The sequence below is a fragment of the Panthera leo genome, chromosome B1 (assembly GCF_018350215.1).
Source record: "Panthera leo isolate Ple1 chromosome B1, P.leo_Ple1_pat1.1, whole genome shotgun sequence".
Classification (NCBI taxonomy): domain Eukaryota; kingdom Metazoa; phylum Chordata; class Mammalia; order Carnivora; family Felidae; genus Panthera; species Panthera leo.
Window position 1 is genome coordinate 25,067,480 of NC_056682.1, and position 12,932 is coordinate 25,080,411.

General features: G+C 36.6%; 1 protein-coding gene across 1 annotated transcript in view; it reads left to right on the top strand.

The window, feature by feature from the left end:
* Nucleotides 1-12,932, top strand: part of DLC1 (DLC1 Rho GTPase activating protein) — a 536,095-nt gene that overhangs the window by 231,725 nt on the left and 291,438 nt on the right. Inside the window, 1 exon segment of the mRNA XM_042934406.1 lies at nt 6,969-7,109. Within this exon segment, the coding sequence (XP_042790340.1) occupies nt 6,969-7,109 (141 nt within the window).

Genomic DNA, 12,932 nt, shown 5'->3' on the forward strand with positions numbered 1-12,932 from the left:
TTTTTTGCTTTGGTTACCTTGCCTTAAAAGACATATCTAGAAAAGTGTTGCTATGGCTGATGTTAGAGAAATTACTGCCTATGTTCTCTTTTTCTGTGGTTTCAGGTTTTACATTTAGGCCTTTAATCCATTTTGAGTTTATTTTTTTGTATGGTGTTAGAACGTGATCTAGTGTCATTCTTTTACACGTAGCTGTCATTTTTCCCAGCACCATTTATTGAAAGGCTGTCTTCCCCATTGTGTATGTTCTTGCCTCCTTTGTCATAGATTAATTGACCATATAAATGTGACTTTATTTCTGTGCTCTCTATTCTGTTCTATTGATATGTGTGTCTATTCTGTGCCAGTACTCCACTGTTTTGATTACTACAGATTTGTAGTTGAAATCTGGGGTTGTAATACCTCCAGTTTTGTTTTTCTTTATCAGGATTGCTTTGGCTCTTTGGAGTCTTTTGTGATTCCATACAAATTTTAGTATTATTTGTTCTGGTTTTGTGAAGAATGTTGTTGTTATTTTGATAGAAATTGCATTTAATGTGTAGATTGCTATGGATAATGTGGACATTTTGACAATATTAATTCTTCCAACCAATAAAAACAATATATTTTCATTTATTTGTGTCACATTTAATTTCTTTCATCAGTGTTTTATGTTTTACGAATACAGATCTTTCACTTCTTTGGTTAAGTTTATTCCTAGCTATCTTATTCTTTTTGGTGCAGTTGTAAACGGTGTTGTTTTTTTAAATTTCTGTTTCTGCTATTTTGTTGTTAGTTTATAGAAATGCTGCCAATTTTGTGTATTAAATTTTTTTCCTGCCACTTTATTGCAGTTATTTATACTTCTAGTAGTTATTTGGTGGAGTTTTTAGGGCTATTTCTAGTATCATGTAATCTGCAAATAGTAACAGTTTAACTTCTTTACCAATATGAATGCTGTGCTAGGACTTACAGTACTATTTTAAATAAAAGTTGTGAGAGTGGACATTCTTACCTTATCCTGATCTTAGAGGAAGAGCTCTCAGTTTTTCACCATTGAGGATGGTGTAAGCTTTAGGTTTTCATATATGTCCTTTATTATGTTGAAATATGTTACTTCTAACCCCATTTTGTTGGGAGTTTTTATCATGAATGGATGTTGAATCTTGTCAAATGCTTTTTCTGCATCTATTGAGAAGATCAAATGATTTTTATCTTTGGTTTGTTGTGGTGTATGATGTTGTTTGATTTGTGAATATTGAGCCAATCACCTTTGCATTCCAGGAATAAATCCCACCTGATCATGATGAATGATCTTTTTAATGCATTGTTGTATGTGATTTGCTAATATTTTGTTGAAAATTTTCGCATCTATGTTCATCAAGAATATTGGCCTGTAGTTTTCCTTTTTTGTGGTGTCTTTGTCTGGTTTTGGTATCAGAGTAATGCCCACCTTGTAGAATGCATTTGGAAGCTTTTCTTCCTCTTCTATATTTTTGGAATAGTTTGAGGAGAATAGGTATTAAACCTTCCTTAAATGTCTGATAGAATTCCCTTGTGAATCTATCTGAAACTAGACCTTTATTTTTTGGTAGTTTTTTTTTTTTTTTTTTTTTTTGATTGTCAGTTCAATTTTATTACTTGTAAAACAATTCATTACTTGTTTTGGAAGATTGTATGTTTCTAGGAATTTATCCATTTCTTCTGTTGCCCAGTTTGTTGGCATGTAATTTTTCGTAGTATTTTCTTAGTACTCCTTTGTATTTCTGAGGTGTCAGTTGTTATTTCTCCTTTCTCATTTTTCACTTTATTTATTTGGGTCCTTTCTTCTTTTTTCTTAATGAATATCATTAAGGGTTTAATTTTATGTTTTCAAAGAACCTGGTCTTGTTTTCATTGACTTTTTCTTTCTTTTTTTTTCTTTTCTTTCTTTCTCTCTCTCTCTTTTTTTTTTTTTTTTTTTTTTTTTTTTTTTTTTTGGCTCTATGTCATTTATTCCTGCTCTGATCTTTATTTTTCTTCTACTCATCTTGGGCTTTGTTTATTCTTATTCTAGTTCTTTAGCTGTAAACTAAGATTGTTTGTTTGATTTTTTTCTAATTTCTTGAGGTAGACCTGTATTGCTTTATACTTCCTTTTTGGAACTGCTTTTGCTGTGTCCCAGAGATTTTGGACCACTGTGCTTTCATATTCATTTGTCTCCATGTGTTTTTTTAATTTCTTCTTTGTTTGCTTCATTGATCTATTGGTTGTTTAGTATCATCTTGTTTAGTCTTCATGTGTTTGTGTTTTTTCCAGTATTTTTCTTGTGATTTACTTCTATTTTCATACCATTGTGGTAAGAAAAGATGTGTTGTTTGATTTCAATATTCTTATCCTGTTTTATGGCCTAATATGTGGATTCATTATGGACAGTGTTTCATGTGCACTTGAAAATACTATATATTTTGTTGTTTTTGGATGGAATATTCTGTTATGTCCATCTGATCCAGTATGTCATTCAAAGACATTGTTTCTTTATTGATTTTATCTGTATTATCTATCCATTGATATAAGTAGAGTCTTAAGTACCCTAGTATTATTGTATTACCATAAATTTCTCTCTTTATGTCCATTCATATTTGTTTTTCGTATTTAGGTGCTCCAGGTTAGGTGTGTAGATATTCACAAGTGTTATATCTTCTTGTTGAACTGATCCATTTATCATTATGTAATGTCCTCCTTTATCCTGTTACAGTCACTTAAAGTCTATTTTGTCTGGTACAAGTATTGCTACCTAACTTTTTTTTCCACTTCCATTTGCATAGTGAATGTTTTTCCATCCCTTTCGCTTTCATACTATATATATATGTCTTTAGGTGAGGTAAATTTCTTGTAGACAGCATATAGATGGGTCTTGGTTTTTGTTGTTGTTGTTGTTTTATCAATTCTGTCATTCTGTATCTTTTGATTAAAGTATTTAGGCCATTTTCATTTGAGGTAATTATTGATAGGCATATGCCTATTGCCATTTTTTTGGCAATTTGGCAATGCCTATTGGTCATTTTTGTAGTTCTTTTTTGTTCCTTATTTTCTTGCTTTCTTTGTGATTGATGAATATCTATAGTGTTTTGTTTGGCTTTCTTTATTTTTTGTTTATCTATCATAGGTTTTGGGTCTGTGGTTTCCATGAGGTTCATATATAACATTCTGAGTTGATAGCAGTTCATATTCATTTGATGGTCATGTAAGTTCAAACACAAGGAAGGAAAGGAGGAAAATCTTGCTTTTTCTTTTTCCCTTTCTCATTACTTTTTACTCCCTTTTCCACGTTTTACATATATGTTGCCATATTTTATTTATTATTTTTTATTCATATTTTCCTTATGTCTAATTATAGCCACTTCTTTTCCACTTAAAGAAGTCCCTTTAACATTTCTTGTAAGGCTGGTATAGCGGTGTTAAATTCCTTTATCTTTTGTTTGTCTGGAAAACCCTTTATCTCTCCTTAAGATCTGAATGATAACCTTGTCAAATAGAATATTCTTTTTTATAGGGCTTTTTTTTCTGCTTAAACACTTTGAAATATCATGTATGTCACTCCCTTCTGACTTACAAAGTTTCTGCTGAAAAAGTAGTTGATAGCCTTACAGGTTTTTCCTTGTAGGTAACTTTCTGTTTCTCTCTGGATAGTTTTAAGATACTCTCTTTATCTTTAACCTTTGACATTTTATTACTATGTGCCATAGTGTGGAACTCCTTGGGTTCATCTTGTTTGGAACTCTCTGTGCTTCTTGGACTTAGATGTCTATTTCCCTCCAAGTGTAAGGAAATATTCAGTTATTATTTCTTCAGAAAAGTTTTCTGCACCTTTCTCTCTCTCTTCTTCAGGGATCCCTATAATGAGAATCTTTGTTCACTTGGTGTTGTCCAAGATCTCTTAATCTATCCTCATTGTTTAAAACATTTTTTTTTCTCTTTTTGCTGTTCCTTCATCAAAGCTTGTTTGCTTTCCATTATCCTTTCTTCTAGATCACTGATACATTTGTCTGCATCCTCTCATGTACTGTTGATTCCCTTTAGTATGTTTTTTTTTTATTTCAGTTATTGTATTCTTCACCTTTTCTTTTCTTCTATCTCTTCACCTTTTAATATTTTCTTTCTCTTTTTTGAAGCTCTTACTGAGCTATTCCGTTCTTTTTTTTTTTTTAGTCCAGTGGGCATCTTTATGATCATTACTTTAAATACTTTATCAGGCATGTTTCTTATCTCTGTTTCATTTAGTTATTTTTTGAGGGTTTTTCTTCTTTCTTGTGGAGCATATTCCTCTAGCTCCCCATTTGCTTGACTTCCTGTGTTTGTTTCTACGGATTAGATGAAACAGCTACTTCTCAAGTTCAGGGAGTTGTCTTGCGTATGGTGTCCCCTATGCAGACCGTGGGCTTAGTGACTTTTGCTGGCTGGCTGGAGCTATGACTGTATATGGTAGTAATTTTTTTTTAAATCGTGGCCTTTGCAGAAAGAATAAGAAAAATAATAATGAAAGAAAGTAAGAAAATAGAACAGAAAAGGAAAAAAGAAAAGAAAAAAGAAAAAAAAAAGAACAAAATCAAAAAGAAAAAAATTAAAACAAGACAAGACAATTTTTTTAGTGTTTACTTATTTTTGAGAGAGAGACAGAGCATGAGCCGGGAAGGGGCAGAGAGAGAGGGGGACACAGAATCAGCAGCAGGCTCCAGGCTCTGAACTGTCAGTGCCTGCAAACTGTGAAATCATGACCTGAGCTGAAGTCAGACGCTTAACTGACTGAGCCACCTAGGCGCCCAACAAGACACATTTTAAAAAGTAAAAAAACAAACAACATCAACAAAAAAACCATATATACATTTAATTAAAAAGTAAAAATTTAGGGATACCTAGGTGGCTCAGTTCATTAAGCATCTGACTTCACCTCAGGTGATCTCATGGTTTGTGAGTTCAAGTCCCTCGTCAGGTTCTGTGCTGACAGCTCAGAGACTAGAGCCTGCTTGGGATTCTGTGTCTCCCTCTCTCTCTGCCCCTCCCCCACTTGCTCACTCTCTCTGTCTCTCTCTCTCTCTCTCCAAAATAAATAAACATTTTAAAAATAAAGAAATAGGGCGCCTGGGTGGCTTAGTAAATTAAGCGTCCGACTTCAGCTCAGGTCATGATCTCAAGGTTCATGAGTTCAGGTCCCGCATCGGGCTGTGTGCTGACAGCTCAGAGCCTGGAGCCTGCTTCAGGTCTGTGACCCTCTCTGCCCCTCGCCCGTTTGTGCTCTGTCTCTCTCTGTCTCTCAAAAGGAAATAAACAGTTAAAAAAAATTAAATAACAAACCTCTACAAAACCATGGCCTATTTTCTGTGCCCCAACACTACAGGGTAACTGGGCTTGTGGGCTTGTGGACCCTGGGCTCACTGAGGTGGCAAACTCCCTGTGATGACTGGATTCATCAGTTATGGCATCAAGACCTGCCTTCTGAGGCATCAGGACCCTCCATTTATGGTTTCCAAACCTCTTCACAGCAGGCAAATCCTGCTATGGCCTGGGCTTTTAAGGTTGAAGGAGAGAGAGCATTTCCGAAGCGCCTCAGCCCTTTTAAACCTTGACTTCTCTTTTCTGTGTCTACATGACTAGGGCTAGCATGGGCTTGTGGACCCTGAGCTTGCTGAAGTTACAAGCTCCCTGAGATGACTGGGCCTGCCTGTTATGGTGTCTGGACCCTGCTCCTGTCTAGGCTTTTAAGGTGGAGTGGAAATATAAACCAGGCCATTCTCCGGTCCCTCTGACCTGGAGAGGTTTCTCATAATTCCTCTGCAGCTTGGCAGACTTCTGGTGAAGTCTCTTTTCTGTGCCAGTTGCTCTTTTAAACAATGTTTTTTTTTTTCTGTGCCCAAAGACGGAGGGATCTGTTCCTGGTTCCTCAGTGCTATCCCTCCCCACTGCAGATTGCAGTGTTGCGGTGGGGTTCTCTTGGTTACCATCCATCTCTCTTGCTGTTCTCTTGCCATTCTCTCTGCCTTTGGTTGTTCAGTAGCTGTTCAGTCAATCTGCAGTTTTTCTTCACGAGGAACTGTTCTATTAATAGGTCGAATTTGGTGTGTTCCATGGAGGAGGTGATATCAGAGTCTTCCTATGTCACCATCTTGAACCAGAACTCTATTAACATCCATTTCCAAGTGAGAGAATTGAATCACACATGTCAAAACCTAATTCCTACCCCTCATATAGCTCATAGTTTATTAGGTAGATAGACACTTGAGCTAAATGATTTCAAGCCATTGTGGTAGGTGTCACCATGGAGGTCTGATGGGCGTGTAGAAGAGGGTGAGGTGAGGAGAAATGAGAACTGTGTTTTCATTTGACGCTCAACAGTGACCCTGTCGCATAAGGGATGCGAAGTGAGTTACTCATGATCATATAGAGAGGAAGGGGTATCTATGGGCTTCTACCTCCTGACTTAACTGCAGTGCCCCAGCTAGCTCCCACTACCGCCCATTCCAATTTTCAATGAGCTGTTTAATTACCAAAGAATTACCAGTATTTTCTGTCTAAAATCAGACCCTCTGAAGAGTACAGTTGTTATTACGAAATAGTGCATGGTTATGGGTGACATGTCAGTGTCAGTTGTCACTAACTTTTTCTAGAATTTCTTTTAATGTTATTTATTTTTGATTGAGACTGAGACAGAGTGAGAGCAGGGGAGGGACAGAGAAAGAGAGGGAGGCACATAATCTGAAGCAGGCTCCAGGTTCCGAGCTGTCAGCACAGAGCCCGATGCGGGGCTCGAACTCACAAACCGTGACATCATGACCTGAGCCGGAGTCGGACACTTAACTGACCGAGCCACCCATGCACCCATATTGTCAGCAACTCTTTAGCATCTTCAGTGTGTGTTGGGAAAAGGAGAAGGTGGAAAGATGTGGGTGGCAGGGAAAAAGGCATGCAGAGAGCATGTACGTGCCTTTCATATCAATACGTTTTTCTGATAGGATCTGGAGTCAGGATCTGAAAGTGGAGCAGACGCCATTTCAGTGAATCAGGCGCAAACGAATTTGTCTTCTCACACCGAATCCAGTGACCTACCATCTTCCACCCCAGTGGCCAGTTTTGGAACCAAACCCAAGTCTACGGTAAGTTGTGAGTGATAACAGTCAGTTTTAATTGAAATGCTGATGATCATAAGGTAAGAGTTGATATCTTATCCATTCAATATGGAAAAAAATACTCTTAGAGTCTTGGTTGCAGTAACTTGATAGCATTTAATTAAGTACAATCTCACATATGTTGCTTGCTTTATAATGGTAACACAAGTACTTCACTAAAACGGGTCATGGTTCTAGAATTACGCAATATATGGTACCAAATTTTGTTGCTGGATAATCGGATCTTTAAAGAACGAAGAATGAAAAATCTGGAGTTGGTTCTCCCTGAATTATTATTCTGACCACACTGCTTACTAGTCGGAAAATTACCTAAGACTAGATACATAGATAGAGAGATAGAGATATATAAAATCACACAAATCATAAATTTTACGTGGGTATTAATTGACATAGCTCAAGCTCATGTAAAGGACTTAAACACTTGGCACAAAATAAATACTGAATAAATGTAAGCTACTATCATTATTATGATAATGCTTCATCAACTTTACAGTGCTACCAAAACAAATAAAAGGAGAATTACTATGTATAATAGTATGGTATGGTGAATTGTAAATAAAAGACATTTTCCGTTAAGTAAAAAGTTGAACTGCTACAGGAAAGCAGTATTTGACTGTAAAAGGTAACATTTGTGGAGGAAGTAATTACTACTTCAAATATCTAAAGTCCCAGCAGCTCCAAAATAACCTTCCCTAGTTTAGTGAAAATCATAGTGGCATATTATTTTTTTAAATGCCGATGTTAGCTTAACACAGAGAAACAAGTTTGGAGTGCCTGTTTGCCTGATTTTAAAATAAAAGGCAAGTCTGAAATAGGTCTCAGAAGAGAATACTCTGAATTTAAAACATGGTAGATATGTTGAATTGCAGGAATATATAGAACATTTTTAAGGGAATATTTATAGAATACCTACTACATGCCATGCACTATGATAGATTAAAGACTGGGAGAGCGATAAGACATACTTTCTGTCTTTAAAAAGCTCACAATCTAGCAAAGGGGAGTAGGTACATAAACAGTGAAATGCATATGGTAGTGCTGTACATATTGGAAATGGCAGGAACCAATGACATACCACGTAATGCTATTTTAGGGTACAGTGAAAAAATAGGATCAAAAATAATATGTGTCAACAGGCAGACTACAATGAAATGGTGCTCTTCTGTTTCACAGTGTATAATGAAGGTTAAGATGCAAAATTAAAGTATGAAACCAAATGATCTCATTTCACCATATTCTTACTGAGTACAAAGGTAAAAGCTTCTCAACAGTTTTAACTCGATGGTGTAGGAACCGGTGGAGCATTGGCTTTTTGAATATTGGTACAGGTATGTGGCTGACACATAAGAAGTAAAAAAGGAAGGTGAATCCCCTTTTTAAAGGTATTTATTCTTAAATTCGCTTTTGAAAGCACCTGCTGATATCCTAAAGAGCTGTTCTTTTCTCTCTGATATTTATTCTGTGTTCATCATTTACTTCAGAAAAATTACCATTGGCGTCTGCTATTTCTCCCTTGAAACATACATATTTTAGTGCGCGGTCACCTTGTCATTTTTAACAATTTATACAACTTTGTGTGAAGTTCCCTCGTTTTTCTTCAATACCCTCGTGTTTGTAAATGTGCTCAATATATTTCCATTGAGCTATGTTTATGTATTTTTATGGTAACCAACTATTGTAAAGTTTTAGAATGAGAAACATGAAGCCATCGGTTTTATCAGGACCTTGATTCTTTAGAATACTTTGAGATGGGTCTGTTTTCAAATGTTTCATGTTTTGCCACATCACTTGACCGAACTATTCACTCCACAGGCAAAATTAAGAAATGCTAAAGTCAGTTATGGAACAGAAACAGACGTTTTTGTGCACTCCAGGTTAAATGTTTACTGAAAAGTTGTCAAGTTTGGATAAAATAGTACGTGACTGTCTCCCCAGATGTTCAGCTGTGACTTGTTACCTGGGTGCATGATCACAGCTTCACAGTGATGCCACAGCTCATTAGTCCGTAAGCACTGAGAACCACGAGACAGTGAACTCAGGCTCCAAACACACAAGACGACCAAAAACTACTGACCCAATCTCGACCAATACCACAGGCAGTTCGACAACTGTACATGGAACTCTGTCCAGCTACTGAACTATAATTTAGTAAAATTCTCCAGCAGGCCATGAGAAGGACCCAGAAATAAACACTCCACTGTCACAGACAGCTGACTTTTAGGAAATTTCTTACTGAAAATGGCCAATAATGAAAATAGCTTGAGGAGCAGGCTTTTTGGGGGGTGTAAGAAGGGTCATTTTTTTTGCGGGGGGGGGGTGTCGTTTTAATGTGTGTGTGTATATTTTATTTTGTGTTATTATTGGTGTTGACTATTTTGAGTACAGTTCCTTCTTACTACAGTTTGAAAATAATTCTTTGGCTGTGGATCACCTCTCTGTTTTTAGTTTGTTTCTTGGCTGGAATACAGAATTTTACCTATTTTATGAGAGAGTAAATAGGTTCTTTTCCCTTCAGTTTGGAGCTTGGGAAATAGATAATGTGTAACGGCAGTCTGGCTATTTTGTGAAAAGAGAGAAAACTCCAGTATCCTACATAGTCATTCTTTTCACAGGGAATTGAAGTTTCAATGTTAATATTAAGTAGAAACATTAAATTCTGAGAACACCTACTTCTAACATCTACCCATCACGAACTAACCTTCTGCTCCGTGTCATATTTTTACAAAATGTTTACTTTTATTTCATAATTATTTAATGTTACATTTGATTTGCTGCTGTGAAATCTATTTATAATGGTGACTAACTACCACAAATATTTGGCTTTCCTTTTGTACGTAGGACCTCTCTGGGTTTCCAAGTGCCTATTTTTTCAATAAGATTTCTTCTTTTATATGTATTATTAGAACAGGACCAAGGAGTAATCTTCAGATATTTCATGAATACTATGTATATATCATGCCAAAAAAATGAGCGTTAAGGTATATTTCAGGGATGTATTTCACACAAAAATGAAAAAGTTGAAAGGTAGGATACCCAGTACCAAAAAAACACATTAGATAAAAGAGGTCTAGTGTTTTGTGTCCAAAAAATCACCAGTTTCTCTCCCCAAATCTTTGTTTTGTTCCTTTGAAACAGTGTCATAATGCCTTTCTTGAGAGACACTTTCACAAACAACCCATGATTAGTCATATTGTTTTAAACAAAGTCTCTGACTCACTATAGAAGGATATACTGGCGTCCTTCCAGCTATGGTAATCGGTTGTTTGAGTTGTTCTTATATTCATTAATATGGGGTTGTAACATGAAAGATTTTAAAGCTCAGCACTAAAACCTCAGGGTTTTTTTTTTCCTAAACATACTTATAAGTGTAAGTCTTCATTAAATTATTATTAATCATTAAGATATAAACTGAGCCCTAGATAACAAAAAAAAAAAAAAAAAAAAAAACCAGTGCATTTCATTTGTAGAATAAGTAACTGGAGGAACAGGGAGAGTCTAGTATTCTACAGAATAATCAAGAGCATCATTCAGAGCAGTGCAAGGATATGTTTTCAATTTAGTCTAAATTCCCCTTCCCTCTGTCTCCCAAAAACTTCTTTAGTTGCCCTGTGATAGAATTCTAATAACAGTGATGAAACCCTCAATCATTTGGGCATGTTGGAACCACAGCTAGACAGAGCAGCTTTGAGTATGTCCTCAACTATCTAAAGGAATTTGGGAACGTATTGGCATTCATATCAGAATGTATTACACACTGGAAAATAACCCTTTTATTAAAGACATCAAAAACAGAAATTATTAACCTTCGTTATTGTAATGGCTACAGGGTAAAAAAGACAAATCCATCTTATTTTAGCTCAAGGTGGCAACAGTGGGTCTCATTCTACAGATTGAATACACCCCTCATCTTTTCATTATTACTACCAAAATAGCCATGAGACAGATGAGGGGAAACATCAGCTCATGGGAGGATGGGAGCTTCAGGCAGGCAGAAGCACGCCCAGCCGGACAATGCCACCTCCTCTGGAGAGCAGTTCAGAATAAATCTTGCCTACCGGCTGCCATGACGTGACGCAAATAGAGCTCAGAAGTGGACCCTGACTGCAGTTCATGATCATTTCTCGATGACTTTTAAAAAGACTCCAATACTGCAATCAACCTGATAGTCCAGCCGCTTTTACTGACAGTTCCAAAAATTGTGTGGTCACTCTACTCTGTTGTTGAAGAGAACACTATCTCAGTACGACCCCAACACAACTGTTTATGCTATAGTCAGTTTAGTGGGGCATTTACATACAATTATTTTTCGACCCTCTGCATGATAGAAGGCAAGTAGTACTATTCTGGTCTGGCATTCACTTGCCAACAGCATTGTCATCCCTTAAAAATATAAATCTTTTGGAGCACCTGGGTGGCTCTGTCGGTTAAGCAGCTGACTCTTGATGTCTGCTCAGGTCATAGACTTGCAGTTTGTGAGTTCGAGCCCCGTGTCAGACTCTGCACTGACAGGGCAGAGCCTGCTTGGGGTTCTCTCTGTCTCTCTGCCCCTCCCTACCTTTCTCTCTCAAAATAAATTAACTTTTTAAAAAAAGCATAAATGTTTTGAGGTGCAGAGAAAAGGAGGGTGATGGCACAGTGTAAGAATTTTAACATTATATTTTATTTCTTTTTTCTAAAACTTTTTTGATGTTTATTTATTTTTGGGAGAGAGAGACAGAGCATGAGTGGGGGAGGAACAGGGAGAGAAGGAGACACAGAATCTGAAACAGGCTCCAGTCTCTGAGCTGTCAGCACAGAGCTCGATGTGGGGCTCAAACCCACGAACCGTGAGATCATGACCTGAGCCAAAATCAGACCCTTAACCTATTGAAACACCCAGGTGCCCCAACATTACATTATTTTAAATGAATGTTATTCAAGTTCAGGTCATTAAAAAACAATATCTTTTTTCCCTTTTTTCACCCCATGAAATATTATTCAGTCTACATTTTTCTTGAAACTATCAATTTATATCTTGGCCACTGTACATACGAGAGCCACAAATTGTCACTCATTGTATTTCTGTGAATCTATATCTGTAACTGATAAAAGCAGAGACAAAAAGAATATGAACTTTAAGAAAGAGCCAGAAGTTTTATCCGGGTAATGATTATGGAGAAAAGCATGTTTGCACGTGTAATAATAATATCAAATGTAAGAAGGACAAACATGTATGAAGTGCACACTCTGTGGCAGATATATTATGGATTAGTAAGGCGTAGTTCATGAATCCTTACAACAGCCTTTGAGCTAGATGCCATTATTTCCTAGACTTCATAGAAGAGGAGACTGATATGTATAATGGCTAATCTGAGCTGCCTATGGTCTCCTGGTAGGAAGGCATGTGGCCAGATACTTCATGCTCCCCCTAAGACTGATTTATTCAGAGATTCGCCTGCTAACCACCTGGCTTCAGAACCAACATAAATTGGTTTGAAAGATTCTTATGTCAGAGACAAATTGTCACTGATGTTTGAATTATCGGAGTGCACAAGAACAGTTTACTTGTGCAATAAAGAATGGGGGCTGGTTCATCAGAGCATGGCATAGGTCATATTGTGCTAACATCATTTTCTAAATCATCCATCTACCATGGATTTTATGTGTGTTTATATGTACAGTATATCAGATTTTATATACATATGTTTGTACCTATTCATATCAGAATATATATACATATATGTGTGTATATGTGTATATACAGACATACATTCCCTAGTGTTATTTTCCAAGAACCCGTGTTGAATAATT